Genomic DNA, 26,646 nt, shown 5'->3' with positions numbered 1-26,646 from the left:
CTCTGGCCAATCTGAGACGGCTCTGACAAAAAAATGGCCTGACACCGAGAGATGGCAAACCCGCACAACACAAGGGGGCGTTCTGGGGCTGAAAAATCAGAATTCGAAACGATTTGGTAGGATGGCTCCGTCCAGATCCCCGAAAAGACGACTGCCACGAGATGTGGAGCTGAACCCTCGTGTCCAGTTAGGGCTGTTCGATGCTAGTCCCCGATATGATGCGGTTGATGCTTTTGTCTTATTTATGCACTTTTCCCTAAATATCTAAGATCGGGTATCGGTCTTGGGCCTTGGGCGACTGGGTGGTCGGCCGATCCGACATCTCAGCCAGCCTCGCGGAGGATCGCAAAACATATCCGAGCATCTGGTGCTTTGCTTGGCTCTGGGTCGCTGAGAACATTCCCTTATCTACATATGGCTGCCGCAACATACGAGGTAAGGGAGGTCTTTGGCCTGTAAGGAGGCTGTGAGGGCGGTTGGGGCATTCCTTAGTCTTCTGAAGGCTGAATATGTCTGTGTTGGCCCAACCTTACTGCACGCTTTGATTACTTTTGAGGCGCTGTGTATGTTACAGCGTCTGCGTGCGAGCACCGAGGAGGATTTGATTGAGATTGTATAAGATGCCACTGAGTTGTTTTCTGTCTCTAGCATTCCCAATGCTGTCTGTCTTGTTTCCTAGCCCCCTATTTCTCCCCATTTCCTTGAAGTCAATCCCCCCCTTGAACATCGCAGATACAGGTTTCCAGTTACCATGGCCACTCAAGACCTCACCCTCTCCTCAGACTCCTCGAAGGACCCAAGTGACATTGCAAAGGACTTAGAGAAGGGCCTCGAGTTAAGCCGCCACCTCACAAACAGCGCAGTCTCCACATTCTCCTGGTCAGATGTCGGAGTCGTCGTGAAGGACAGGAAAACAAAACAGCCTCTGCAAATCTTGACTTCTAGCTATGGTTCAGTCAAGGCAGGGAGTATCCTCGCCCTCATGGGCCCCAGTGGAAGCGGCAAAACCACCCTCTTGAACGTCCTGGCCCATCGTACTTCTTCCATGAAGGGCGAGATCCAAGGAAAGATTATGATGAATGGACGACCCACCAACGCATCTGCCGTCCAACAAGTGTCTACCTATGTCGAACAGGAGGACGCCATGATTGGCATCTTGACACTGCGAGAGACTATTGACTTTGCGGCCAGGCTCTCTGTCAACGGGAAGATGTCCAAGAGGGAGAGACTCGCCAGGGTTAACGAGCTTATTGAATCGTTTGGTCTCCAACGTCAAGCAGACACCATTGTCGGCACACCCTTGCGCAAAGGCCTCAGCGGCGGGCAAAAGCGCAGACTGAGCGTCGCCAGCCAGCTCGTCACCTCTCCTCGAGTGGTCTTCCTGGACGAACCCACCAGTGGACTCGACTCTGCGGCCAGTTTTGAGTGCATGAATTACATCAAGCAAGTGGCCAAGCAGCACAACCTGATCGTCATTGCGTCAATCCATCAACCATCAACGACGACATTCCAGCTGTTTGATCAGCTGATGCTCCTGTCTGAAGGCCGCACCTGCTATTTTGGACCCGTGTCCAATATCGAAAAGTACTTTGAGCGCATCCGTCGTCCTCTGCCGTTGCACATCAACCCGGCAGAGTACCTGCTCGATCTGGTCAATAGTGACTTTAGTCACACCGCTGGCGCCGCTGAGGGCAGCCTTCGGTACATCCAAGATGCGTGGACGGCTTCAGAGGACTACAAAGCACTGGAGGTTGCCATCACCACCAGCACGGCTCTAGGCACCGCCGGTCCGCCTATCTCATCTGCTCGGACGTCATCCAAGAACGTCGTCACCGTCTCCTGGGTCCTGTTGCACCGCAACTTCATAAAGTCGTACCGCGACTTCATCGCCTACGGGACGAGAATTGCCATGTACTTCGGCCTCGCCATCATGATGGGCACGGTCTGGCTCCGCCTCTCCTTCTCGCAGACCTCGATCCAGCCCTTCACCAATGCGATCTTCTTCGGGGGCGCCTTCATGTCCTTCATGGCCGTTGCTTACGTGCCTTCCATCATCGAGGATCTCCACACATTCAACAAAGAACGACACAACGGTCTTTACGGGCCCCTTCCCTTTGTCATCGCAAATACCCTCATCGGCGTCCCTTGGCTGTTCCTCATCGCAATCATGTTTTCCGTGGTCACGTATTGGCTGGGCCACTTCAACCCTACCGCCGGTGGCTTCTGGATGTGGGTGTTGTGGTTGTTTCTGGACCTTCTCGCCGCTGAAGGCTTGGTGGTTCTGGTGTCGAGTATTTTTCCCATCTTTGTCGTTGCGCTGGCCATCACGGCGTTTGCAAACGGACTCTGGATGTGTGTGGATGGGTTCATGGTACCAATGGGCAAACTGAATCCATTTTGGAAGTGTAAGTCTCCCATCTCAACTTACTCAGTCACATTCCGTCCACCCCGGGCCCTGTCCTGCGCCCTCCCGTCTCTCGCGTGCTCATTCTCGCTCTCTTCTCCCAATCCCGTCCCTCTCTCCATGGCTTTTGTGTGCATACAATCAAACGTGCAGGTGGCTGACTTTCGTGCCCTCTTTGTTTTTTTTCTTCTTGTTACAGACGTCTTCCATTACATCGATTACCAAGCCTACGTCTTCCAGGGCATGATGGCGAACCAATTCCGCTCCACGATCTGGGACTGCGCCAAGTCCCCCGAAGGCTTCCAGTGCATGTACCCGTCGGACTTGGAGTCGGAGGGCAAGATCCGCGGCACCGCCGTGCTCGAGGCCTACAAGTATTCCTGGTCCTCGGGCGTCATCGGCGAGTGGATCGGCATCATGTTCGCCATCATCTTTGCGTACAGGGTCCTGGGGTATTTGGTCCTCGTGCTCAAGAAGCACTGACGGCGCCAGGGTGGGATGAGACTTCGAGCTCAGAGATGGACGTTATTTGACGTTATTTGATTGGTTCCTTGGCTTTCTAGTTACGCCGGAAGAGGATGTGGTGTGGCTGGCTGGGGCGTATGTGGGATCTTTGCGCGAGATCTTGAGGGGAATAGGGTACTCTGCTGATCTGGTCAGGCGTTACGATACAAGTGCTGAGCAAGCGAGGAGATCAGGTGGAGTTCATAACGACCCCTAATATTTTCTTCGCTCATGAGATATTGTCATGACATCAAGTAAGGCAGAAGTCACACCAAGAGGGAAGATTTCAATTCAAATCTGTCGTTCATCATTCACCTGTGGCCGTTTCTACCAGCCGTCATGTTCACGTCCTATTGCTCCTAGGTATTAATCTGGCAATAAACCAGTCCAAGTCTCCGTGACTCCGAGCTCGAAATGATCTCGAGCGACATGTCGCATCCCAAGTCCCGCAGCTCAGTGACTGAAGAAGCATCTATCAACGAGGCCGGCGCCACTTCGAATCCTTTCGACATCGCCGCTTGAAAACGCAGGATCTCCTCACCATCAGAGGATCAACCACTGCCTCATGATCAGTGGTCGGCATCAGGAGCCTCGTATTCTCTTGCCATCTTCTTTCTAGCCGCTCTCTTGCACGGACCGCAGTAGATGACTCCGCAATGGCGACATTCGAACGAGACTCGTGACTTATCGGCAGATGTTGTTGTTCGACCATCAACCACCGCTTGAGCCTCACTCTCCGATTCCTCTGTCGGGCCAGAAGGCTTCCAGTGGCACCACTTCTCCTTGAATCCAGCCTTCTTGATCTCACCCTTCCCAACCTCGACCTTCTCAAAACAACCCATACACTCAATTTCCAAGCTCACGTCGGTTGCATGATTGAAGTCGACCAACCAGAATCGGGGGATCCGGTCCTTTCCAAACTCATTAAAATGATGTCGACACCCCCATGTATCCCAGGCCTCGTCGATTGGCTCCTCCCCAAAGAACATATCTTCATTTTCCCAGTCGTTTTCTTCCGGGTCATCCAGATTCTCAGGGGCACTTGCAGTCGCCTCAGGACCATTTGGATCGCTTGTTGGCTGGTCTGCCGTCAGGGCTTGCGTGATCTCATTGTCCTGGATGTTCTCAGCCTCTGCCGATTCCTCGGTTGCAGCCTGGTGTACCACCGTATCCTCTTGAATCTGGCCATGCGTGTCCGTGGCGCTGCGGAGGACAGCGTGACTTTGTGTAGCTTGTGCCTGCAAACTCGCTTCTACTTCAGTCGGCACTGGAGCAGATGTAGAGGCCCCATTTGCGCCCTCCTCCTCATTAGACTCGGGTTCTTCATCTTCTCCATCCACGCCGTCGTCTCTGGCAGCACGACATGGGTATTTGTAGCAGGCATTCATTGACCGTCGACAGTCCCAACACCAGTGAGCACCGCATCGACATCTCACATGAGGACATCCGTACATTTTCATGACGCCAGTTCTACACTTGGGACAGAGTTTGTATTCATATGTTTTCAGGATGAATTGCTGAGACTCGTCTTTGACGCAGGCGTGTCCCTTTGCTCCGGCATATTGTTTGCATTTTGTGCAGATGGTTGTCTTGCAGACATGACACGTGACCGTCGTATCGGTTTCCTTGAGCATTCGAGGAGGGATAAAGGCAGAGCAAGCTGGCACAGGGCAGTACAGAGGATCAACGGTGTTGATTTCATCACATCTTTCTTTGTACTTTTCGAGCTCAGCGGCTGGGAGGATTCCTCGTGCGACTTCGTGATGCATGACGGCTTGGCAGCACATGACGGGCATCCTGTCCATGTTTTTCATGGCTGTGTCGAAAAGGGTTTTCAGGCACTCATAACAAAGAGCCTCCTTGCATCGTCGACAAGGCGTGGAATAGACACCCTCAATGTCACCAAAGCAGATTTTGCAGGTGACCTTGTTTGGTGGCGATTTCTTAAGACGCTTTCGAGGAGGAGAGATGTCTGATGGTGGAGGTGGAGGAGGTGCTAGGGAATCTCGTGTGCGGCTGGGCTCCGAGAGATCGAACTGAGGTTCTCCAAAATGTCCATCGTAGGTTCCAAGACGGTACAGACGGTCGCCAATGGGGACTTGGGGATCACTCAAGAGGACGTTCGATGCATCAGCAGCCGTCGAGAAGGCGAAGATCCAGTCATACAGGGCCTCTCCCTGCGCATTCTCGCCGATTCGAACCACATTGAAGCCAAGATAGCCTTCTGAATTGCGGAAAGGTGGGTTGCATTCATTGGATGGAGAGGTCGGGTGGAAGTTGACACTGCGGGTAGAGAGGGCTGTCGGGCCCTGGCCTGCCATGATGTTCAAGAGGAGGAGATTGGGGTTGATCTCATCTCGTGATGGAGTGGCACGTGAGGGAGCACGTGAGGGAGAGGTGTCAGTGTTATAAGCCGGGTTCAAATTGGAAGTTGCTGGTTGTGTGCCAAGAGCATTGGATGAGGGTGAGGCAGGGCCTGAGGGTGAAGTGGTAGAGTGAATTCGTGTGAATGGCCGATGGCGGAAGAGGCGCGAGAACAGTAGACAGGCCATGAGCTGTGTTTTGGGCCTATATGAGGCTGGGGAACATAAGGCTGGAGGGCACGACGAGTCTTCCTTTTTATATGCAAAGGCGGGGGAGGGAGATTGGGCGATACTTTGCAGGTGAAGACTGTTGGGCACGAGAGAGACACGGGGTGCAGGATACAGCCTTTAAGGCATCTTTGTCCTGGTTTTTGCACAAGTTTGTGAGTTGTGAGCCATCACAAAGGATGGAGCTTGAGTCATTTGGTGGTTCCTGGTGGGATTTGGCAGACTCAGCAGGCTGAGCAGGCTGCCATTTTCCCACCCATCATTGGCGGGATGCATGAGGCTGTACAACGTGGGGGCAGAGAAGCCAGCTGCCTGATGCCTGAAGGGCCCTTCAATTCTCTGATGGACTATGCCTATCCCCCCCCCGCCCCCCCCGAGGATCCTTCGGTTCTCATATCAAAGAGACTATTGGATTGCCATGCTGAGTTTGCCTGAGCATGACTCTTATTGCATTTGTCGACCACCGTCCAGCCCACAATAGCGAAGGAAGACAATAAAAGATGTGGGGTTAGTGATGCTCCAATAGGGCTGATGTATTGCAGACTAGTACTAATTAGTATGGGCACATGAGGTCAGTGCCTGCTCCAGGATAAACTAGGCCATTCTAGGACTAATGCCCTCTCGACTCTACGCGTCTGCGACTGCGACTTCCACTTAACGCGTGAAATTCGACTGAACGACTTCTGTGGCCTCCACTGCCATTGACTCACCCAACATCTCAATCGCCATGGCCCGACGTCTCAAGCGTCGCGCAGAGGCAATCTCTCGTGACGGATCCGAATCAGAAGTTGAGCCCCCTCCAAGACGACCACCATCTCCACCCTCAGACTCAGATGCTGCCTCGTCAGGCTCCTCCGCCTCCTCTCCTTCCTCCCCTGCCGCTATAGGTCAACCCGTAGAGAAGATCCTCATCAAGAAACTCGTCCGTCTGGCCCTGGCCACAGAATATTCCCGCACACCCTTGCGGCGAAGCGACATCTCCCAAAAAATATTCAAAGATGCCAACACCGCTGGAGGTCGAGCTTCCTTCAAAAGCGTCTTCGCGGGAGCTCAGCGCGTGCTGAATGATGTCTTTGGAATGCAATTAATGGAACTTCCCTCCAAGGAGAAAACCTCCCTCAAAGATCGCCGTACACAAGCGACGCAAACAAAGTCCTCGAGTACCTCTACCAAGTCTTGGATACTCGTGTCTACCCTCCCCCCCGAGTTGAAACACAACCCTCTCATCATACAACCCACACGTGCGCCCAATATCGACGTCGAATCTAGTTACACTGCCCTCTATACGTTCATCCTCTCCCTGATCTACCTAAACAACAATGTCCTCACGGACCAGAAGCTGGAACGTTATCTTCAACGCGTCAACGCCGACACCTACACGCCTCTGGGCAACAAAGAGAAACTGCTCCAGAGGATGGTGAAAGAAGGATATATTGAGAAGCGAAGGGACACGTCTACCGGAGAGGAAATGATTGAGTGGACGCCCGGGCCGAGAGGCAAGGTTGAGGTGGGGGTGGAAGGTGTGGCGGGATTGGTGAGAACCGTCTATGGGTATGGAGCAGTGCCTCTATCTAGGGGCTCTCGACGAAATAACGAGAGCAGACGGCGCGACGAAAGTGAAGACGGCAACGAAGACGACAACAGTGAAGAGACCGCCCGCCTGGTCAAGATCGAGGAGAGCGAGCTCAACGCCAAACTTTCGAGGAACCTGGGCGTCCAATTTGGTAACGGTAACGGTGGTGCCACCACGGAGCAAAATCAGAGTGAACATGAGAGAGACGCCGAAGATAATGGAGAGGATAGGGATGTCGAAGACGACCAGCAGCCGGGACCCTCGAGACCGAGGGGACCGAGACCCAGACCCAATACGTCTAGTAGAGACCAAGTTCGAGCAGGCGGCGGAAGAAGGAGAAATGCGCGAGAAGCCGACAACGACGATGACGATTGATTACGTGGAACTACGAGATTGTTCAATCGACTTTTGATTCGTAATGTGGTTCCCAAGGACCCCTGTTCTGTTCCATAGGTATCATATGATCGACACGGTGTACGAGATATATATATATATATGTGTGTGTGTGTGTGTGTGTGTGTGTGTGTGTGTGTGTACTTCCTCCCCTTCCCTTCCCTTATCTACCTCTTTTCCTCCCCCTCCTCCTCTGCCGCCCCACTTCGTCGCCGTCGAATATTCTCCCGATTAGATCGAGTCCAGGACCGAGACGGAGAGGAGGAACGGGCAGAACAGAGGACACGAGAATGAGGAAGAGGAAGAGGAAGAGAATGGGATTGAAGACGGAAGACAGCCGTCGGGACTTTGCAAGTCCTCGGAAAGAAGAATGCCTGGAAAAACTCAGCAACATAGCGAGTAAGCGAATCAACAGCAACGGACCAAAATAGAGGAGGGAGGGCCCAAATTAGATCGCGAACACGACAACGTCGACAATAGCGGCGACGGCGACAGCGACAGCGACAAACGATAACGCCTTGGCTAATGCATCTGTATCTGGATCTGCCTGTCCGTGGTTGCCTTGTATTTGTGCTTCCGGCCTCATTACCATGCCAGCTTTTGGCTTTATCTTCGTCTTCATCTTCAGCCTCATCCCCGTCCCCAACCTTATCCCTCACCTCGCCGTCGTCCTGCATTGACCAACCACTATGGCCAGGTCCCCATGTAAGTACCGGGAACAAACAAGAGAGTGGTGGCAAAATCTCCGAGTTGAGACGACGGGTGCCGAAGCTGCCTCTGCCGGCGCCTAGATTACATGCCCCATGACACCATGTACTGCCTGGTCGATGGACGTTACCTCGAACTTTCAAATCCATCAAATGTGGTGCTTTTGCTTTTGCTTTTCGTTTTTGGATGGTAAGGCTGCAGTTCGGTCCCGTCGGTTTTCTGACTCAGGCTTCAATACATTTGGATATGGGCCAGTCACATAGTTCGCTGGCTGGCCCGAGTGCTGGATATGAGCCCGGTCTGAAGCTGAGCCTGGCTTGCGCCATTGTCTTCTTGTCCTCGCAATTTCACTTCCGTCGGTGTCGGGGGCACCGTCTCCTTTCCGCTCTCTCTCCTGTTCGCTGAATCACCTTGGGATTGGATTTCCAACAACATCCTCGACTACACCTCAGTGCCACTTGCTCTTTGCCCCCTTCTTTTCTCAAGTCTCGGGCTTGAGAAATTCTCAGCCAAAGGGAGAGAATCCACCCCTTCCTCCGCCAGAACTGAATCTAAAGCCACCGCCACCACCAGGCCCTCCACCACCCATTCCGTTCATCATATTAAACAACATCTCCGGGTCAATCTGCACACCACCCCCACCACCGGGGTATCCACCCATACCTCCGAACCCCCCAGGGAAGCCTCCCATGCCACCTGGAAATCCACCCATGCCCATTCCAGGCTCCATCAAATCTGCCCCAGAATCATACATCTGTCGCTTCTGGGGATCCAGCAACGTCTCCTTCGCCTCAAGGCAGTCTTTGAACTCCTCTTCCTTCTGCTTATCCCCCTGCGTTTTATCCGGATGCAACACGGCAGCTTTCTTCTTGTAAGCTCTTTCGATCTCCTTGTCACCCGCGTCCTTATCCACACCAAGGATCTTGTAGTAATCCTTCCGCTTAGATTTCTTGAGTTCGAGTTCTGCGTTGCGCAGTTCTCTGCCCAGATCGGCGTCAGCAGGGTTTTCTTCGGACAAGGACTTCAGATCCTTGATGGCTTGTTCCCAATCGCCGCTTTCTCCAGTGGCTTTGGCCCGGGTTCTGCGGGCCTTGGTGTAGCTCGGGTCAAGTTTAAGAGCTTGGTCGCAGTCGGCTTTGGCTTCATCGTACTCCTTGGTTTTAATCCGGGCCAGAGCACGATTTCCTAGAAGTTTGGCATTTGTGACTTTGTTGGTGGGATCGATGGTGAGGGCTTCCGTATAAGCAATGACGGCGTCGGAGTACTTGCCGCGCTTGAACATGTCATTGGCCGATGTTCGAGCTCTGTCGAGCTTCTTCATTGTTCGTAACCAGTTTCGTGCATCAGAGTTGTCAGGGTCTAGTGCCAGTGCCTGTCGGAAGTAATCTTCGGCTCGTTCATAGTCGCTCTTCCCTTGTCTCGGCTTGTCGTCCTTGAAGTAGAATGCTCGACCGGCGAGCACAATGGCTTCGGCGTCCATGGGATTTTCACGCATCAGGTTTTGCGCAATACCCTGCACTTCGCCCAGGGCATTTGCGGACCCAATCTTCAGATTTGCCTTGGCCTTGAGAAGCTGCCATCTCCTCGGCGTGGGCGTGCCAGATCCTAGCGTCTGACGTGCCTGTTCGATGCTCCACAGCGCCATGTTACCATTTCCATCTTCCGCATCAATTTGCTTCTCCGCCATCTCAATCGACTGCAAGGCTTTTCGAGCCGATGCAGTATCTGTGGCTGACGCATTCGGGATCTTAGCGTACGTATCCAGGGCATCTTGCGGCCGTCCTAGTGAGGTGTAGATTCGAGCCAGACGGTGTAAAATCTTGTCATTTTTGGGATCTAACCGGCTGGCCTGGAGTGAATCACCAAGTGCCTGGCTGTATTTATTGGCAGAAATGTAGGCGGCGGCTCGATTTGACAGATATGTGGGATTCGAGGGCTCTGCATCGACCGCTGTGTGTATTTGTCAGCCAATCTGGATCTTCAACCTCAATCAATTGATAGGGGCATGCGTTACCTTTTGTGTACTCGACGATGGCGCGCTCATAATCCTTGGCCTTAAAGAACTTGTTCCCTGCGGCCTTGCAGGCTTCTGGATCGACTTTGGGCGCGGGAGGAACTCTGTGGGGAGGAGGCGTGGGACTTCGCTCGTCGTGGTGGCCGTTGGTGCCGTTGGAGGTAGCATCACTGTTGGCCTGATCGGAAAAAGCGCCTGCAGCATCTTTTGAAGGAGTGGCTGGCTGTGACGAGCCTGCCGTGCCGTTCGACATGGAAGAATCATGGTCATTTGTGTCGGGAAATTCTCGATCTATCGACATTCTGCCGGCAGACTCAGCCTCTTGCCTGGCCATTTGAGCCAGATGTTGACGCAGTCGGTCAGGAGGAAGATTCAGCGGGTGGGTGTCAGGGTCGGAGTTATTTCTGAACTTCTTCTTTTCCTTGTCTTTGTCCTGCTTCTTGGGCGATTTTGACTTTCGCATGGATGTTGGATTTGAGCCAGTAGAAGGAAGGGCGACTGCGGGTGGGGCTGAGGTAAAGGCAGCACGGCCTGAGCCTGTTGTGCCCGCCGTGCGAGTGATGCCGGCAGTGGCTGCGGGAGGACGAGGAGGACTATTAGGTTTGCTGTAGTTGCTTGATTTGGGATCACCGGGAACACCCTCTGCTGCTTCAGACACTCCGGACACACCCTTTCGCCGCCCAGGCTCTTGTTTCTTCGCGTCGGCCGCGTTCAGGGATCGCAAGAGGGCCCGTAGGTTCTGCTCAGTCAAAGGTGCCGGAGCCGCCTGGCCTGATTTAGGCTTCGACTCCTCGGTGAATAGCTGGAGGGGTGTCGTGTACGACGTCGAACGGGTTGGGGACTTCAGTTTGCCGGTTGGGAGAAAATCTCGAGGGTGGCTTGGAGTGCTTGCAGACCGGAAGAACGTGTCGTGCTGGTGACGGTCGCTCTCGTCGTCGTTGCTCTCAGGCATATCCTGGTCGAAATATCTAGAAATTTTGCAGGTTCTGGTGGGACTCTGATTAATTCCGGGCTGGGTGCCGGGGTCTAGAAGATTGCCTCGTCGGTGCTCACCACGCTCACCACTCCTCGTGGCCCTCCCACGTTGGCGCCTGTTGGCGTGGGTGTTGGTGCTTGCCATAGGGCCGTTAGGCGCACTATCCCCCTGAGGCTTGGGCCTGGAGACTCCCACGCCCGCTACTGGTCTCCGACTGCCCAAAGGCATCTTATCAAGCCTCGCTTGTCTCGTCGCCGCTTCGCTTGCTGGTTTCCTGGACTTCGGCGAACGAATGATCGGTCGAAGGCTCACTTGTTTCTCTTGCGCATGACACTGCAAAGTGCCCCAGTCAGTCTTGGAACAGTCAGTCGTGGGTCAACTGTCTGGCAGTGTGAGCATCGGGATGAGGCATATCAAGTGAGCGGCCGCTTGAGGTCAACTCTCTATCGTTCAGAGACAGCTATGTTATGGAAATCTTATTAACCGGAGGAATCCAGGCCTAGAGATTCAACTTGGGTTGAGATTCATGGGCTAGGTACAACTCCACTGAGCTACGTCTGAACCAAAAAATCTTTGACGCTTCACTGTGTAGCAATGAGGGCATTCGGAGCTGGTCAAAACCTCCTGAGATCGGGACAACGACTAGAGGGCTGTGGCAAATCTATAAGAAATCAACTCTGGACAAGATCCAGTTTCATTCCAGTCTGTGATCGCCCATTGAGGTTGTACATGTTTAATAATGCTAACGATACAGAAGACATGCGTTGGAACTCTTCAAATCCCGCTTCACTGTGCATTGTTCTTGCATGTCCAGCTATTCCCGCCTGGCTCGTTACTGATGGCGTAGCCGCTGGCATACAGGCCCATTCCGCAGATGCCAGCACCCATGCCGAACAGCAAGACGTTGACCACAGTCAGGGCCATCTTTCTCCAGTTTCGAGTATATTGGCCATAGTTGAGGAACAGCCAGAATATGCCTGAAATCCCATAAGTGAACCAGGAGGCGAACAGACTCGAAATCAGAGCCAGTAGATTGTTGAAGTTAGGGATGGACTCGGCAATGATCCACGCTATCACCCACGCTGTCAGTGTGATAGCGAGCCAGCTGCCCACGGCAAGGATTGTCCTCTTGGACCTGTGCTTCGTTCCTCGGAAGAGGCGCACATAGACATACTTGGAAGCGACGTGGGCATAAATGACACCGGCCATGATAATCGTCGGAATGGCCAAGCCCCAAGCGACTTTTCCGGCCAGTGTCCCAGCGGATCCCAAGGCTGGTGAGTCGACCTGATCTCCACCATAAGCATAAACCACCATTGCGACCAGCAAATACATGCTCGTATCGGTAACCTGCAACAAGACCAAAGCCTGGGGAAAGTCGTGTGGACTCTTCATCTCGGAGATGAAACTGAAGAAAGCTACATGACCGGCATATGCAAAAACTATGTTGGTCACGCTGAGAAATGCCGTCGCGAAGGTGGCAGACTGAGTGGCATGGAAATGACCATGCGAAGGATCCCTGGCTCCTGTCCCTGCCATGGTGACGATCACCGCCGTTGTAATGCTGAAGAAGCTGGCACAGGAAAACCATGATACCTTCAGCAGAGTTCGAGGGATGTCGAAGATTCAGAAGAGAATCAACCCAACAATGCCCCACACAATAGTGCAGGCGGCCCTATCGGTCAGTGTGTTCAAGCAGATAGTCCAAAGTCAGAATATGACCCGCCATACTGAAAATGAGGAAAATGGTCTGCGCAGCACCCAAGACTTCGCGACCGATAGCAGCTGCGCGGTCCCGCTGGTTTGAAGAGAACATAGCCTGCATCTGCCATATTGTGGACCTGCGTGAAACGAGAAATGAGCATGTGGTTCTGAGGCTCGCCCGAGAATGAAGAAAACCGCCTACCCAAGGATGTGCTGCCTTGAACTGTCTGATGACATATCCCGAATAGGTTGCCACAATTCCGAGGCCAACAATGAGAATCGCGCCTGGCACCATTCCGATGGTCGCTAGAACTGACAGTAAAGACAGAATACCCAAAGAGATTGTCTCGGCAATCATGACTGAGGAACAAGGCCATCATGTCAGGTCGACTGTGGTGCTAGCAAGTCGGCAAGAACAACTCACTCATACTACATTGCCTGGGACACGTTGGTATCAGCATACGGCTGTCCACGCAAAGTATAACTGCTGGGTCCTCACCACCATTTCAAAGTGCGATACTTGACTTCTTCCTCGTCGTCCTTCCCAAATGGATCTGTCTCTTGATACTCGCTTTGGCGTCGCCAAGCCGAGCCCAATGTAGAACGTCTCTTCTCAGCCGACGGGTCGAATGGTAGATCATCGAGATTGCGGATGTCCTTCTCTCGGTCTGGGGCGAAAGGGTCGGACGACGCGCGAAGCGTAGGGGACCGAGAGGCCATTCTGTCTGTCGTTGTAAAGCAACGCAATCACGAGACACTCATATGAGATGATCCAGCTTTCGGAATGGGTGAGTGAGATATAATGGTATATGAATAACTGCAGTGCCTGCGTGTGTGTTGATGCCGAACTGATCGACAAAGACACAGTGCGTTGTTCCCGTGTGGGCGTGCACAATGATGCCATAGCCCGCATTCTATTACCAGTCATGCTCTCCGTCTTCGACGTCACGACAGCCTTGCACTGCGATCCTCATGGAGACGGGAATCACGATGGAGAGGCCATTGGCCGTTTGTAGATGTGGAGTGTTGATCGCCGGCGCGAGTCCGAAATGCCTGCATAGTAGTTGCAAAGGAGCCAATGCTTGATATAGTACAAGCTTGTACAAGCCTGATACTCACCCTTAACTGGACAAGGGCTGCGTGCCGGCCGAAATGAGGGGATGACGACGAGCAGACGTCAGGAGTGCCTTGCTGGTATTGTGGTGCTCGTGGTGTTGCAACTTGCGTCATAATAGCAGCAACGGCACCAACGGAAAAACTGGAGTTCGGACATCGGAGCAGGAAAAACAGGGGTCCGATAATACCACTCCGTACCTATCGAGCTATCTACAAACCATCCTCATTAGAAAGGGGCATCGATAGCTCGCATATCAACCCAGCCACAAATATCAAAACATTGGCGCCAAGGATATAGACCGTTCACTCCATTTCTGCTGGCCCATTTTGTCTGAGTGATGGGTGAGGTCCTTGCACGGTTCCTGCATCCTTTTCCACAGGCTCATGGGGATCGGGTTTCGGTGCTTCAGGCACAATCTTCGCTGGCATTTCTGCAGCCTGAGGCGTGCCACCGAGTTCCGGTGTGTTCTGAGAAGCCGCTGTGCTGTACGAGGGCAGGGAATCTTTCTCCGGTATTTCCATGCCCACATTTTGCCTGTGCTGACGACGAGAACGAAGCCAGAAGAAGATGGCGCCGCAAACGATTGCCACACCGGCAACCACTGCTATTACAATTCCTGCTATTGCGCCGCCAGACAAGCCGCTGCCTTTATTGTCTTGGGCTTCGGTGGGAATGGGAGTCGGTGAATGGGTCACAATAGTGCTGTTTTGCGGAGGGGGGGCAGTAGTCGCTGTCTTTCTGATTGTGAAGAGCTGGCTGAGCCCCGACTCGGCCCATCCGCCTTCGGGCTCGACCTTAGTGGCATTCCCTGCTGGCCTGATGATCTCAATTAGTTCGTGAGACTACTTCGTGTAGTCGCATCACTCACCCTCCTCCAATAGCTGCGACAACGTCGTCAGGCACGTCATACCGAGGTGCCGCAGCATCGAAAACGCTACCCCATCCGATAGTACTCAGATCAAGCACGGCTAAGCTCTTCTGTTCCCAGTCACAGTCGGAAGAGATGTTGCTGCTCTCTGCAGATTTTCGTTAGCTTAATATCGGGATAGGACCGGCTTGGAGTGCTCACTTCCGCCTCCACCAACTGTGATCATCTGCCTCGGGGGGATGAAATGGCACGTCACACTCCACCGAGCATCTTGTCCGGTGAACACTTGGACCCACGTGAAAGAGGGAAGGCTAAGGACATAGATATCATCGAAGATGGTACCATTAGATGTGCCACCGTACAGGTAGATGCTGCTGCTGCTGTTATCCTGGGCAGGTGCGGCTACCAAACAGAAATCCACGCGTGCAGCAGGGGCATTGCCTGTCGCTTTCTGTTGGTACCACTTGTTTTTGTCCGCAGACGGATTATCACTCAAATCTGTCGAGCTGACATCGAAGACCCAGATTTCGTCCATGGGAATGAGACCGTCCGCTTGAGTCTCTCCACCCAGCAGCACGAGCACTCCAGCGTCACCAAAGTTGTCAACATACACCAGCCCGGCTCCTTGGCGATTGCTCTTGACGGCATCGTCGACTGTGACGTTCTTGATGGCGTTGCTAGTTGTGTCGAGAACCACCATTCCACCAACACCAACGGTATCATCAACCAAAAATTGAGTGGTGTTTGCTGTTCCGCCATCGATCTGGCCACCCACGTAGAAAGCAAGCCCCCGATCTGGAGCTTCGGCGTTCGCTCCCCATGAAGGTATTGTGTCCAAGGATCCGGAGGTATCGACAGCAGCCCAGACGTCGGCATTCATGTCATAGGTCCATAGGCCGTATTGAGTTGTAGGCGGAATCTCAAAGTAAGGGAAAGACTGATTGAAGCTTGAGGTTGTCCCTCCAAACATATAAAGTGTACTCGAAGACTCCAATCCTCCGAAGAGGGAGCCATCATGGACATTAACAGGCCATTGCATGCCAGCAACGCTACCGCTTTCGTGTCTAGCGCTCTGAGAAATCGATACGTTCGTTTGCCAGTCCCAGGAGGCAGTCATATCGACGGAAATTAGGTTTTCGTCTTGTGGAAGTTGTTAGAGAAACAGAAGCATTCGTGAGGACTTCATTGACCCACTTATGCCCGAGGTAATTGTACTCCAGTCTTGTTGTCCGTCCGCTCCAAAGTCGACATAAGTTTCGAGACCACCATTGATATATAGTGTGCCATTCTTGTAGACAGCTGAGAGTATTTCAGTATAGCCCAAGGTCGCCCTGTTTTCATGCACTAACAACTGTGTCCGATCCTCCTGCAAAAGTTTTTGACTGGATCAAGGGAAACCCCTGCGCGAACGAGATCGAGTTGGGTCAATGCGAAAAGGCCGAGAAGCATAAAACGATGGCTCATAGAGCCTTGAACGGCATCCATTGCGACAGCCAGCTGTCTGATCAGAGGTAGACAGAATTATCAACAAAGGAGACTTGAAAAGCGCAAAACTGCACGCTGGAGCACGAAACAACAGAAAGAGAAGCAACGAGAATCAAACGAACGGAAGCTGTTGTTGGGATTTGTGCTTCCAAGGACCAGTTCGAGTAGCAGTAATTGCTGATCCTCCTTCATTTCCGGCGTCAGCCCTAGCGTGCCTAGAGAGAGAAGTGACGAGGCTAGAATGATGGGGCCACAGCAGGCCATTGGTCGTGCCACCTCGGAGGCACACATCGCAAACCGCACGTTATCCATGATGCGAGCTGTCTCAAACGAAAGGCATTGTCCTGGCCCAGTCATCAACTACTAAGTTCAGGACAACGGTCGGGGCCTGCAAAAAGTAGGCTACCAGTCTGTTAACCCAATTCAGCCTCGCAAAAGCTCTTTCAATGTCCTTATGGGAGCCAGGTGTCCTGCGTATGCGGGGCAATCCTTCATTTTGGAGTGCTGCAAGATGTTGCGGTGAGGGAACAAGAAGTCCTCCTGAGTTCCTCAAGAGTACGAACTTCGGGGTCCGTCAAATAACGCAACCGACAGCCCAGACCAGGAAGGGACAGATGAGGTGGAAAAGGTTAGCCAACATCGTTGTTGAAGGCGTCTTGCGAGTCCAGGCCAAAGATAGGAGCATGTACTGGGTACCGAGTATTGGGTACGTATATACATACTGTATGCAGATTGGGCTAGGATGAGATAACAAGCCGCCAAGGAGCGCCTGCAACTGAAGGATCAATGGCCGAAGGTCGAAGGCGACGAATGTTTCAGAGTTGGGCCTGCGTTGCAGGACGCGAGGTGCAGCTGTGAGCTGTGGTGCGATGGGTCGAAGCGGCACGTGATTGCGCGTTTCGGACGAGGAAGCGCGGCCTCGGGTGAGTGGCTCCTTAGTGGCTTAGTGCATTGCGAGATTGGTCACCGAATGGCTAGTGCTGGCAGTGGGTTGTTTATGTTTCTGACGTAAGGAGCAGCGTCCAAGCACCACAAGCTCTCTCCACTAAACATTCGAATCTGGCCATCACCAATCCTCCACACCAAACAGACCACACCGCCAGCATCATTTTCGAAATTCCACCCTCCTCCGTACCTCATTTTGCCATCCCTCTCGTCTTCAGATTCCTCAGGCCTTTGGGAGGACATAGAAAACATGGCCACTCCTCGCCGTCGCTCAGCTCGATTGAGCAAGGCGGCACAACAACAGGTAATGTTTGGCCAATCTGTAGAGAAACAACTCTTCATCTCAGTCCATGCGATGTAATCAAGGTATTTCTCATGGCTTGGAGCTAATGATGTTACTTACAGCATCCCTCTCCTCGCAAGGGGATTTCCACCGCGCAGCTTGAATCTCTGGTAGAGAGAGATGAAACTCCAGAAGTCGGCGAGCCACAATCCATCGCCAATGTGCTTGCAACCCCGGCGTCGTCGGCCATGATCAAGTCACATCTGTCCAAACTGTCTGGTCTGAAGACCCCTCGGACGGAACCGCAAGCCGATCGCGGTGAAATGCACCCTCAACTCCTTCACCAGACAACCACCAAAGCACCGGATTCCGGCCTCAAGATGGGGTTTGTCGATGTGCCTGCCCATCCTCCTCGTTCCATCGCAAGTGCCCAGAATACCCCGTCAAAAGCCCGTCTGAACACCCCTGCAAACCTGTCTTCTACTGCGTTCGACTTCGATTTCGGCTCTGAATCTCAGCTGAGCAGTGAGGCACAAAAGCTCATGGACAATGTTCGAGAAGAGGCGGCAAGAATCAAGGCTCAGATGCGCATGGAGAGAGAAGTCCAGAAGAAAAAAGATGCAGAGGCTGAAGATATCTTCAGCAGCACCAATGCCGCTGGAAGGAAAATCGCGAAACCGAAGGGGAAAGCAGGAAGATTCAGCGACATCCATATGGCTCAATTCAAGAAGATGGACTCAATAGCCAATCACCCATCAGCTTTCAGAGCGAAGCCAGGCTTTGCCCAGCCTACAGCTCAATCACTGAAGAGAAGCGGTTCCAAGGCCGGTCTCGACGAAGCCGATCGACCTCGAACTGCTGGGAAGGGCACTCCTGGTCGAAAGCCACCTCCTTTCCTTGGTCGGCCCACCTCTATCAGTCCTTTCAAGTCCATTCCGGCGCAACAGGAGCGCGTCGAGTCCACCGCGCCTGCCAAACGTGCTCGACGCTCCGAACTCCATGACGTATCTGCCAGTCGACCATTGGACCAGCCCTTGTCAGCCCGCCCTTCGACTTTACCACGGCCTGTCTCAAGCAACCTTCTATCGCCTACCAAAGCTTCTATGGCTAGAGCGACAACAAGTCAGATTCCAATTGCCACGCCCAACAAAGTGGCTAAACTTACCCGCACCACTTCAGCGAAGTCCCTGCGAGCCACATCAACTGCACTAAATAATAGACCTTCTACCTCGTATGGAGAATGCGGCACTAAATCTTCGTCCGGGCTGCAACAAAAGGAAACCTTACAGGCTCAAAGACCTCTTCCTCCACTGCCACGCGAGGCGCGTTCATCATCAGCTCTCAACAATGAGTCGCTATCAAAGCCAGTCACCGAGAATGCCGCGACAACCAGTGGCCCAAGCTTTTCTTCCAGACTTCCAAAATTCTCCAGTCTGAAATCCATTCTCCGATCTGGACGCAAGACCGATATTGGACCGTTGATCGAGGAGAGGCAAGCAACACCTAAGCGTCCTAACACTGCGACATCCACGAATGGCTCCCTCAAGAAAGTTGATTTCACTCCTAGTGTCAAGTCTAGGTATGCTGTCAAATTGGCCGCTGGAAGTCCTAGTCCGGCTAAATTGCCGCAACTCAGCCCGGGGAAGCCGATTGCACCAGTCGTGCCCTATGACCCGGCTGCTTACACTGTCGAAGACGACGGTGCTTGGGAGGATGCATCAAGTGAAATTGAGTACCCTGCGTTACCAGATCCATCCTCGAGCCCAGCTGCCCTTTCCAAGGTCGACAATGCGTTTGCTGAAAAGGCCAAGGAACATAACCGGCGCGAGTCAAAAGAGTTCAAGTCCATATTTACAACTTTGCATCACCCTTCGCGTTCTAGTGTCCCTTCGACCCTGACGTCTGTAAACACTATAGTCAACAAGGCTGATCCGACCCCTCATGCCCACAAGATTGCTAGGTCTCCTAGCAATATGAGCTTCTTAAACCCTTCCCCGTCCACCATCCGTCGGGTCCGTTCTTCCGGTGTTACAGATGTTATCCAACCATTCGAAGATGCGGACGTCAAGACCGTACCACACGGGTTGCCGGGCAAGAAGCGTCGACGAGCTATGTCTGATGATCACCAGAGTACGGATGAAGAAGACGGCAAAGAGAACCGGCGTGTGTCAGTTATGCCCAGTCTCCCTGGCGGCTGGCACGACAGCTCTCGATTCGGCGACGAACATAAACAAGAGCAAGACGAAGGCGAGAAGCGAGGTGGAAAGCGGGCACGGACCGCGCCGGCAACAGGAGACTTATCGGACAGAACGGCGATGGGATTGACGGCGAGTCCGGTGAAGAAACCAAGACAAAGTTCTGCGCGTGAGATGGCGAAGCAGAACGCAAAAGATCGCAAGACTGGTCGAGGGATTTTGAGTCTCAGCCGCTTGAACATGCTTGCTCGGCCTAAGCAGAGAGGTTGAGTGGCTTCTCATTTGATCTGTCCGGTCTACTGGCCCATCAAATTGCTGCGATCTAGAAGGGGGTCACTAGATCCTGTCTGCCTGGTTCCGATCCGCTTTCCGCTATCTGACTTCCATCGAGCATGGAGTTCGATTTTGTGCTGCTTTTACTTTCGGGACGTGTGTTAAATTCTGCATTTTTGTGGGGTGTGCATGGTAATGAAACGGTTGGGATCTGTGGATCGAGGCTAGTTTCGGTGCAGAAAACTCGACATCACACTCAGGATTACATCATGGATCAAGGGACACAGCCTCGGGTTATTGGAGCCGGGTGTGGGTTTTGGGTATGGCGTTCAACAAAAAGTCCAGTATGACCTACAATCTTGGATCGGGGTGTTTGGGTTCTTATTCTCTTGTTGAAGGGGAGCGTGCACGGAGACTTGTGTTGCTCAATCAGGGCTGTGAGGTAAAGCTGGTTCAGAGCTTCCTTCCCAGGGATCCATTCCTCGACCCCTTATGACAGATGAATGAATTTCTTTTTCCATCAACTGTTCGTTGCCGTGACCTTCTCAAACTGCAGTGGATGAAGCACATTGGCAGAGGTATGGATGAATACATACATATAGTTCGCCTCAAGCCCGCCAGCCCCCGCAGGTCCGTTTCCAGCAACACCTGTCACCTGTCTCCCAGGTCCGCCTTTCCAAAACTACCTCGAGAAGACACGATGGAATCCAGCCCAGCGAACAAAGGGAATAAGGAACAAGAAACAAGAAGGAAAGGGGGAGGGGGTTGGCTACAACGTGATAACTCTGTTGGAGTATTGTTAAGTGAACGAATGCGCTTTCGATCGGAGTTTACCCGTGTTGGTTCGCTGCTTGGTTGGTTGGTTGGTTGGTTCCCACTAAAAGAAAGGACCCAACGAAGCAAGAAAGCAAAGAACGACACAGGGCCTCCATTCGACGTTTGCTGATAATGGACGCAGGATACCGAGACTGAGACCGAGACTGCCATGTGAACCCTGGAAGGAAAAGACAGAGGGTATTGTGTGAGACAGATTAGATACTGTACAAAACGGTTGTGTTGTCCTACTTCGTCAAAACGGGCTCCGAGGTCAACAGACTAACTCACAGCCGGCAGGCGTGCGCCCCAGGCTCCTCGGGAGTAAACCTTCTCAGCGTGTGCGTGCAGCTGCATTGTCATACTCGCTCTGGTTCAGGCCTCGGTGGAATTTGTTGTGTATAACCTTTGTCTCACTGCCATCGAGGACCTCAAGCTTCCCAAAGCCACCATGATAGAACCGCGAGAGCTCCGCGGCCGCCACTTGTCAGGAGAGCAATGCACTGGACGATTAAACTCCATTGTCCAAAAAGCCCAGGGAGAAATCTGCACTCAGGCAGGACATGTCGGGCGTAGCGACGATCGCATTCGTAGGAAATTAATACACAGCCTCGAGCAAATAAATCACCCCAAAGACCAAAAATGCAATCGCTCCACCCATGGTAACTGTTCATCCACCAGTCAGCAAATCATTCAATCTCTCCCAAAAAAACTTGCGAGTAAACTTACCAGTCTTCAAACTGACTCGCCCAGCAATGGCCCTTCCTCCCAACACGGCGGCTCCAGTGCAAATACCATGCCCAACAAGCGCCCCAGCCGTAACCCACCAGTAGTCCTGACCCGCGGCCATCGCAATTGTCGCGATCTGAGAGCGGTCACCCCATTCTCCGAGGAAGGTCATGACAAAAGTCTGCACCCACGCTGGTGAAAGGAGGAGCGAACAGAGATTGTTAATTCCACTGAGGATGTTTTGAAGAGATGATTGACGGGCAGGCGATGCATCGCGTGACGATGCTGGGGATTCGGGTGGTGAAGGGAGCCGTGAGTCTGTGTTCTTTGTTCTTCCTGGGCCGCGCCCCGCTTCGAGGGCATAAGGCGATATGGCGGATGATCTTCTTCGATGTCTCGACATCCTCCTCGCCTGCTGATGTTCTTTCTCTTCTAATTCCATTTCCACCTCTTTCATTTCTTCGCTGACTCCTTCATCCGGAGACATTGAACGGGCTTCCAGAAGCATTTTCACACCAAATACCAAGAATAACCCAGAAGCGGCAAAATTTGTCCATGTCTTGGGGATTAATGTTGGAACTGCGTGTCCCAGCATGGCGGATAAAACGGTCATTGTAATGAGTGCGGAGAAGGCGGCTGTAAAAACAACCACTCGTGGATGGCGCATGGCCATGAGTGCGGCGACAAGGAATGTCTTGTCACCAATCTCGGAGAAGATGATCATGGTAAAGGAGAGCAGGAGAGAGTGCATGGGGGAGATGACGGCAGGCTCGTGATCTTTTGGTTTACTCGAGGTTTGTTGGTTGTTAGTGCTTTCAGAAGAGAGGATGGTGTCTTTGGGAGAGGATGGATTCTCAGGATGAGGAATGTCATGAGGTTTGTTGGGGAGGTCATCCGGGACCTGTTCGACGGGCGTCAGTATTGTGCATCAACATGAGATGGCCTGTGTTCTCTCTTCATACCATCAGAACCTTCTTCGTCTCCTCGTCAACAGGAGGTAGTGACTCTCCGTCATTGGCATCTTTCATCCCAAGAACTTCGCTATGCGGAATAGGTCTCGCGTCTTTAGGAGGATCGGGTCTCTTTTCGGTAATCTTAGAATCTTTGGATTTCTCAGATATCCCTCCTTCCACACCTCTGGTCCCTTCAACGGGGTTTGACTTGACGCGTTCGTCCATGACCGCGTCGTTTGTCTTGGGCAGATCGCCATCTGTTGAGAGGTCCTTGTAAGACTCCTTAAACTTTGGATTTTCTACCGGAATCTCGTCATCGGCGGCAGTACCCTGCGTTTTCTTCCTCGTTCTCTCTGCATTCGTCTCAACAAAGGGTCCTTCATGTGGCATTCCATCTTTCCCATCCACGGGGGCATGTTCTGTGCCCACAGGAGAGGGTTTTCCGGCGACTCCTCCTGCAGGGGCGACAACTTCTCCTAATGTGCTGGCAGAGAGGTCCGCTGGTTGTGCAGAGGCTGAAGCTTCGCAAAGAGCGACGGCCGAGAGGAGAAATAGGAGGAGTTGGGCGCGCCGGCGTCCGATCTTCATGATTGTGAGAGTAATGCGAAGACGAAGGGGAATGCGGATGTTGGGATCGGCGCAGGTGAGACGATTGAGGGTTCAAGATGGAGAGGGGAAGGTAGCACAGAAAGATTCAATGGTGGTCGAGTTGTGTACCGAGCAGACTGAATACCAAGTAAATTGCACGCGACGCTATTGAAAAGAGCACGAGTTGGTGGTGGATCGGAGCAGCGTAGCGACTGGGAGGCTCCTTTTCGCATGCATCTTGACCTCATTCTCGATCCATTTCTGGAAATTATTCAGGGAATTCTGTCCCTTCCAGCCCTTGCGGCCTTTTCCCCCCTCAGGGCATTCATTGGGCATCACGTTTCCACCAATCAGCATGGCGGACGCGCAGCTATTCTTGGCGCGGCTTTTTGCAATGAGGCTGAGCAAGCTGAAGTTCCAGCACAAAACACCAGCTCAGTGTGAGCCACTGCTTTGAACCTAATATCTCACCGCTGTACGGACCGTGCCACTTAGCAGGACTGAGGCACTTGAAATTTGCTCAGTCCTGAATGTCTTTGGAACAGCATGCCTAAGGAAAAGGTATGGAAAACTCTGCTTTCTATCCCAATCCCCCCAATACTGAAACTTGCTAGAAGCGAAAACGCGAATCAGGGGAGACAAAGTCCGGAAACAAGTCGAAGGCGAGCCTCGACACTCGTCAGCAAAACGATCGTGTCGATAGATACGAAGTTGACACCACCAAACCCTCCGCCGTGTTCCAGCCCACAGGCGGCCGATCGCACACACTGTCAGTGGCCCTACCTGGAAGCATCATTGGCAATGCAAAATCCCATGACCAAAAGACTTTTCTAGCTGGCCAGATTGCGAGGGTGTTGGCGGTATTCTGCGTCGACGAAGTAGTCATCTTCAACGATGACGATCCGGAAACTCAGCAACAGCGGCCGGCAATTGGGGAAAACGAATACACAGCTTTCTTCCACCCAGACCATTTTCTAGCTCACCTTCTCTCATACTTGGAAACACCACCTCATCTCCGCAAGGCTCTATTCACTATGCACCCTAATCTTCGAACCGCAGGTACGCTACCCAGTCTGGACATGCCGCATCATTTGCGCGCACACGAATGGTGCGAGTATCGCGAAGGCATCACTGCCGCTGCCCTTGCTGACGGCAAGGGGACGTTGGTCGACGTTGGCCTGCCTGGGTTTTTAACGCTGTCAGGGGCAGAGATTCCCCCCAATACACGAGTCACTGTTCATTTGAAAGATGAAACTTCCAAAACCGCTGAAGCCGTCTCACCCAATGCTCCGCGGGAAGAAAAGGGGTACTATTGGGGTTATACCGTACGACAATGTAGCTCTCTCACGGATGTGTTCACTGAATGCCCCTACGACGGAGGGTACGACATCTCGATCGGGACTTCGGAAAGAGGGCAGCCATTAGCAGACGTGCTCGCTGAAGAATCCATGGTTGACCCAGTTAGCTACCAACACGTGCTCATGGTCTTCGGTGGTGTGGCCGGCCTGGAGACCGCAGCCAAGAATGACACCAACTGTCGAGAAATGGGTCTCGTTGGAGAAAATGTCAAGGAATTGTTCGACGTGTGGGTCAATTTGGTACCTGGCCAGGGTAGTCGTACGATCAGAACCGAAGAGGCTGTTTGGCTGGGATTGATGGGCTTCAAAGGTTTCGTGGATCGTCTTGCAAGGAGATCCGGATCGTCGGATAAATGATATGGCCCGGTGTGATGGTAAGAGAAGTGATGCGGAGGGTGTCGAGGGATGTCTCTTCATCCCTTTGATATCCACGGCGTACGTTTCACCAAAACATCATTTATTGGGCCACCTGTAACACCTAACGACCAATCGGACACGACAATCACCGCAGCTTCTTCGAAGGAATGAGCAAAGACTGTCAGGTTCCTCTCCGCGGAAGTATCGTGGACAAGGCTGGAGTCTCTTGCTGCTTTTTGAGCCCCGCCGCTTTGTCATCAAACCTCAACCTCTCATGACACATACAGTACGTCCACCAGCAACGCTACCTCGCTACCTCAGTGCCAATGACTCAAAACTAGGCTCGTGTGTGTGAACCTTCAGACACCGCGGAAAAATGCTTGCCTCTCATGCATTCAGCAAACTTGGTTTGTTAAGGCCGACTTTCGGTCCGTCTGTTAAGCGATCGCGCTTAAAGAATGATGGATATCAAGATCATCCTCGTGCGGCGGAAGGGAGTCCGACTGCAAGGAGCGTCGATGAGACGAATGCAAGCATCTGAATTATAGCTTCACAGTTGCACATCGAGCAGGCCACGATCGTCATGGCTGCTTCCCGAGCAGTCCAACGCCTTAAGGCAACTTACAACTTCCTCAAAACCCCCATCATCATCTCGGCGCCTATGCGCGTATTCGCAGGTCCGGATCTCGCAGTAGCAACATCTCGCGCTGGCGGTCTCGGCTTCATCGGCCCAGGTGGGGATCCTACAGATTTAGATCCCAAGCTTGAGAAAGCACGGAGTCTACTGAATCTGAAACCCGTCACCGTCTCTGACTCTACTCCTTTGGATTCTCTAGATGGTGACAACCTACCCATCGGCGTAGGATTTCAGGTTTTCGATGGTGACCTCGAAGTCGCAGCTGCAACTATACGCAAATACATGCCTGCCGCAGCATGGCTATTTGTTCCAGTATCTGGCCAATCTGAGTTAGATGAGTGGACGTCGAGGATTCGGAAAGAGTCACCTTCGACAAAAATATGGATTCAAATCGGCTCTGTCGCTGAAGCTGTGGACGCAGCGAAAAGCAAGCACGCACCGGATGTGCTGGTCGTTCAGGGGGTCGATGCTGGTGGACACGGTCTCAGGAAGGGCGCAGGTGTTGTTTCGTTGCTGCTGGAGGTCGCGGATGCACTGCGAGAAATCGGGTCTGAAATCCCCCTCGTCGGCGCCGGCGGCATTGCGGACGGTCGAGGAGTTGCTGCGGTACTAGCTACAGGCGTCGCAGCGGGTGCAGTGATGGGCACCCGCTTCCTCGCCAGTAACGAGGCCGAGATCAAAAAGGGATACCAAGAGGACGTGCTGCGAGTCTCGGACGGCGGCCAAAGCACCATCCGCACCGATTTATTCGACAGACTTCAAGGGAGGGATGATTGGCCGGAGCGATATGACGGTCGTGCGATTATCAATGGAAGTGTAAGAGATGATTTGGCGGGGATGGATTTGAAGGAGAACAAACAGATCTTCCAGGAACAAATGAAGAACGGGTCGATTGGATGGGGAGAGCATGGGAGAATGACGGCGTATGTAGGGAGTGCTGTAGGGCTGGTGCGGACGGTGGATTCGGCGCAAGAGATTGTTGAACAGTGCAGAGCAGAGGCCAAACAAGCTTTGCTGCATGCCGTGGATGGACTTGAGATTTGAGGAGGATGGGGAAAGGGGTCCCGAAAGCCTCGCAAGGCTGAGCCCATGTGTCACAAGGCCGCATCAGTACCCAGCCTCGCCAGTACGGGACTTTGGAAAACGTTCCCCGCTTCTGCCTTGCTTCACCCCGCATC

General features: G+C 52.9%; 11 protein-coding genes across 11 annotated transcripts; 5 read left to right on the top strand and 6 right to left on the bottom strand.

The window, feature by feature from the left end:
- Positions 1-751: 751 nt before the first annotated feature.
- On the top strand, positions 752-2,887 carry A1O5_12481 (uncharacterized protein; the record flags this gene model as incomplete). Its single annotated transcript, XM_007753050.1, has 2 exons — positions 752-2,405; positions 2,604-2,887. The coding sequence occupies 2 exons, from the start codon at positions 752-754 to the stop codon at positions 2,885-2,887; spliced, it is 1,938 nt and encodes a 645-aa protein (XP_007751240.1).
- A 590-nt stretch (positions 2,888-3,477) lies between these two features.
- A1O5_12480 (uncharacterized protein) lies at positions 3,478-5,229 on the bottom strand (the record flags this gene model as incomplete). Its single annotated transcript, XM_007753049.1, has 1 exon — positions 3,478-5,229. The coding sequence occupies one exon, from the start codon at positions 5,227-5,229 to the stop codon at positions 3,478-3,480; it is 1,752 nt and encodes a 583-aa protein (XP_007751239.1).
- Positions 5,230-6,226: 997 nt separating this feature from the next.
- On the top strand, positions 6,227-7,447 carry A1O5_12479 (uncharacterized protein; the record flags this gene model as incomplete). The annotated part of the gene is made up of 1 exon (XM_007753048.1): positions 6,227-7,447. One exon carries the CDS (start codon positions 6,227-6,229, stop codon positions 7,445-7,447), a length of 1,221 nt encoding a protein of 406 aa, XP_007751238.1.
- Positions 7,448-8,678: 1,231 nt separating this feature from the next.
- Positions 8,679-11,391, bottom strand: A1O5_12478 (uncharacterized protein; the record flags this gene model as incomplete). Its single annotated transcript, XM_007753047.1, has 2 exons — positions 8,679-10,123; positions 10,188-11,391. 2 exons carry the CDS (start codon positions 11,389-11,391, stop codon positions 8,679-8,681), a joined length of 2,649 nt encoding a protein of 882 aa, XP_007751237.1.
- A 558-nt stretch (positions 11,392-11,949) lies between these two features.
- Positions 11,950-12,702, bottom strand: A1O5_12477 (uncharacterized protein; the record flags this gene model as incomplete). The annotated part of the gene is made up of 1 exon (XM_007753046.1): positions 11,950-12,702. The coding sequence occupies one exon, from the start codon at positions 12,700-12,702 to the stop codon at positions 11,950-11,952; it is 753 nt and encodes a 250-aa protein (XP_007751236.1).
- Positions 12,703-12,838: 136 nt separating this feature from the next.
- Positions 12,839-13,587, bottom strand: A1O5_12476 (uncharacterized protein; the record flags this gene model as incomplete). The annotated part of the gene is made up of 4 exons (XM_007753045.1): positions 12,839-12,988; positions 13,070-13,227; positions 13,292-13,305; positions 13,367-13,587. 4 exons carry the CDS (start codon positions 13,585-13,587, stop codon positions 12,839-12,841), a joined length of 543 nt encoding a protein of 180 aa, XP_007751235.1.
- A 699-nt stretch (positions 13,588-14,286) lies between these two features.
- On the bottom strand, positions 14,287-16,337 carry A1O5_12475 (uncharacterized protein; the record flags this gene model as incomplete). Its single annotated transcript, XM_007753044.1, has 5 exons — positions 14,287-14,800; positions 14,853-15,000; positions 15,054-15,992; positions 16,047-16,151; positions 16,202-16,337. The coding sequence occupies 5 exons, from the start codon at positions 16,335-16,337 to the stop codon at positions 14,287-14,289; spliced, it is 1,842 nt and encodes a 613-aa protein (XP_007751234.1).
- Positions 16,338-17,532: 1,195 nt separating this feature from the next.
- A1O5_12474 (uncharacterized protein) lies at positions 17,533-20,030 on the top strand (the record flags this gene model as incomplete). The annotated part of the gene is made up of 2 exons (XM_007753043.1): positions 17,533-17,586; positions 17,688-20,030. The coding sequence occupies 2 exons, from the start codon at positions 17,533-17,535 to the stop codon at positions 20,028-20,030; spliced, it is 2,397 nt and encodes a 798-aa protein (XP_007751233.1).
- Positions 20,031-21,444: 1,414 nt separating this feature from the next.
- A1O5_12473 (uncharacterized protein) lies at positions 21,445-23,116 on the bottom strand (the record flags this gene model as incomplete). The annotated part of the gene is made up of 3 exons (XM_007753042.1): positions 21,445-21,512; positions 21,576-22,476; positions 22,538-23,116. The coding sequence occupies 3 exons, from the start codon at positions 23,114-23,116 to the stop codon at positions 21,445-21,447; spliced, it is 1,548 nt and encodes a 515-aa protein (XP_007751232.1).
- A 546-nt stretch (positions 23,117-23,662) lies between these two features.
- Positions 23,663-24,831, top strand: A1O5_12472 (uncharacterized protein; the record flags this gene model as incomplete). Its single annotated transcript, XM_007753041.1, has 2 exons — positions 23,663-23,677; positions 23,731-24,831. 2 exons carry the CDS (start codon positions 23,663-23,665, stop codon positions 24,829-24,831), a joined length of 1,116 nt encoding a protein of 371 aa, XP_007751231.1.
- Positions 24,832-25,414: 583 nt separating this feature from the next.
- A1O5_12471 (uncharacterized protein) lies at positions 25,415-26,512 on the top strand (the record flags this gene model as incomplete). Its single annotated transcript, XM_007753040.1, has 1 exon — positions 25,415-26,512. One exon carries the CDS (start codon positions 25,415-25,417, stop codon positions 26,510-26,512), a length of 1,098 nt encoding a protein of 365 aa, XP_007751230.1.
- Positions 26,513-26,646: the final 134 nt, after the last annotated feature.

The sequence above is a fragment of the Cladophialophora psammophila genome, assembly GCF_000585535.1.
Source record: "Cladophialophora psammophila CBS 110553 chromosome Unknown aczJe-supercont1.34, whole genome shotgun sequence".
Lineage (NCBI taxonomy): Eukaryota > Fungi > Ascomycota > Eurotiomycetes > Chaetothyriales > Herpotrichiellaceae > Cladophialophora > Cladophialophora psammophila.
This window is presented reverse-complemented; position numbering and strand designations above follow the sequence as displayed.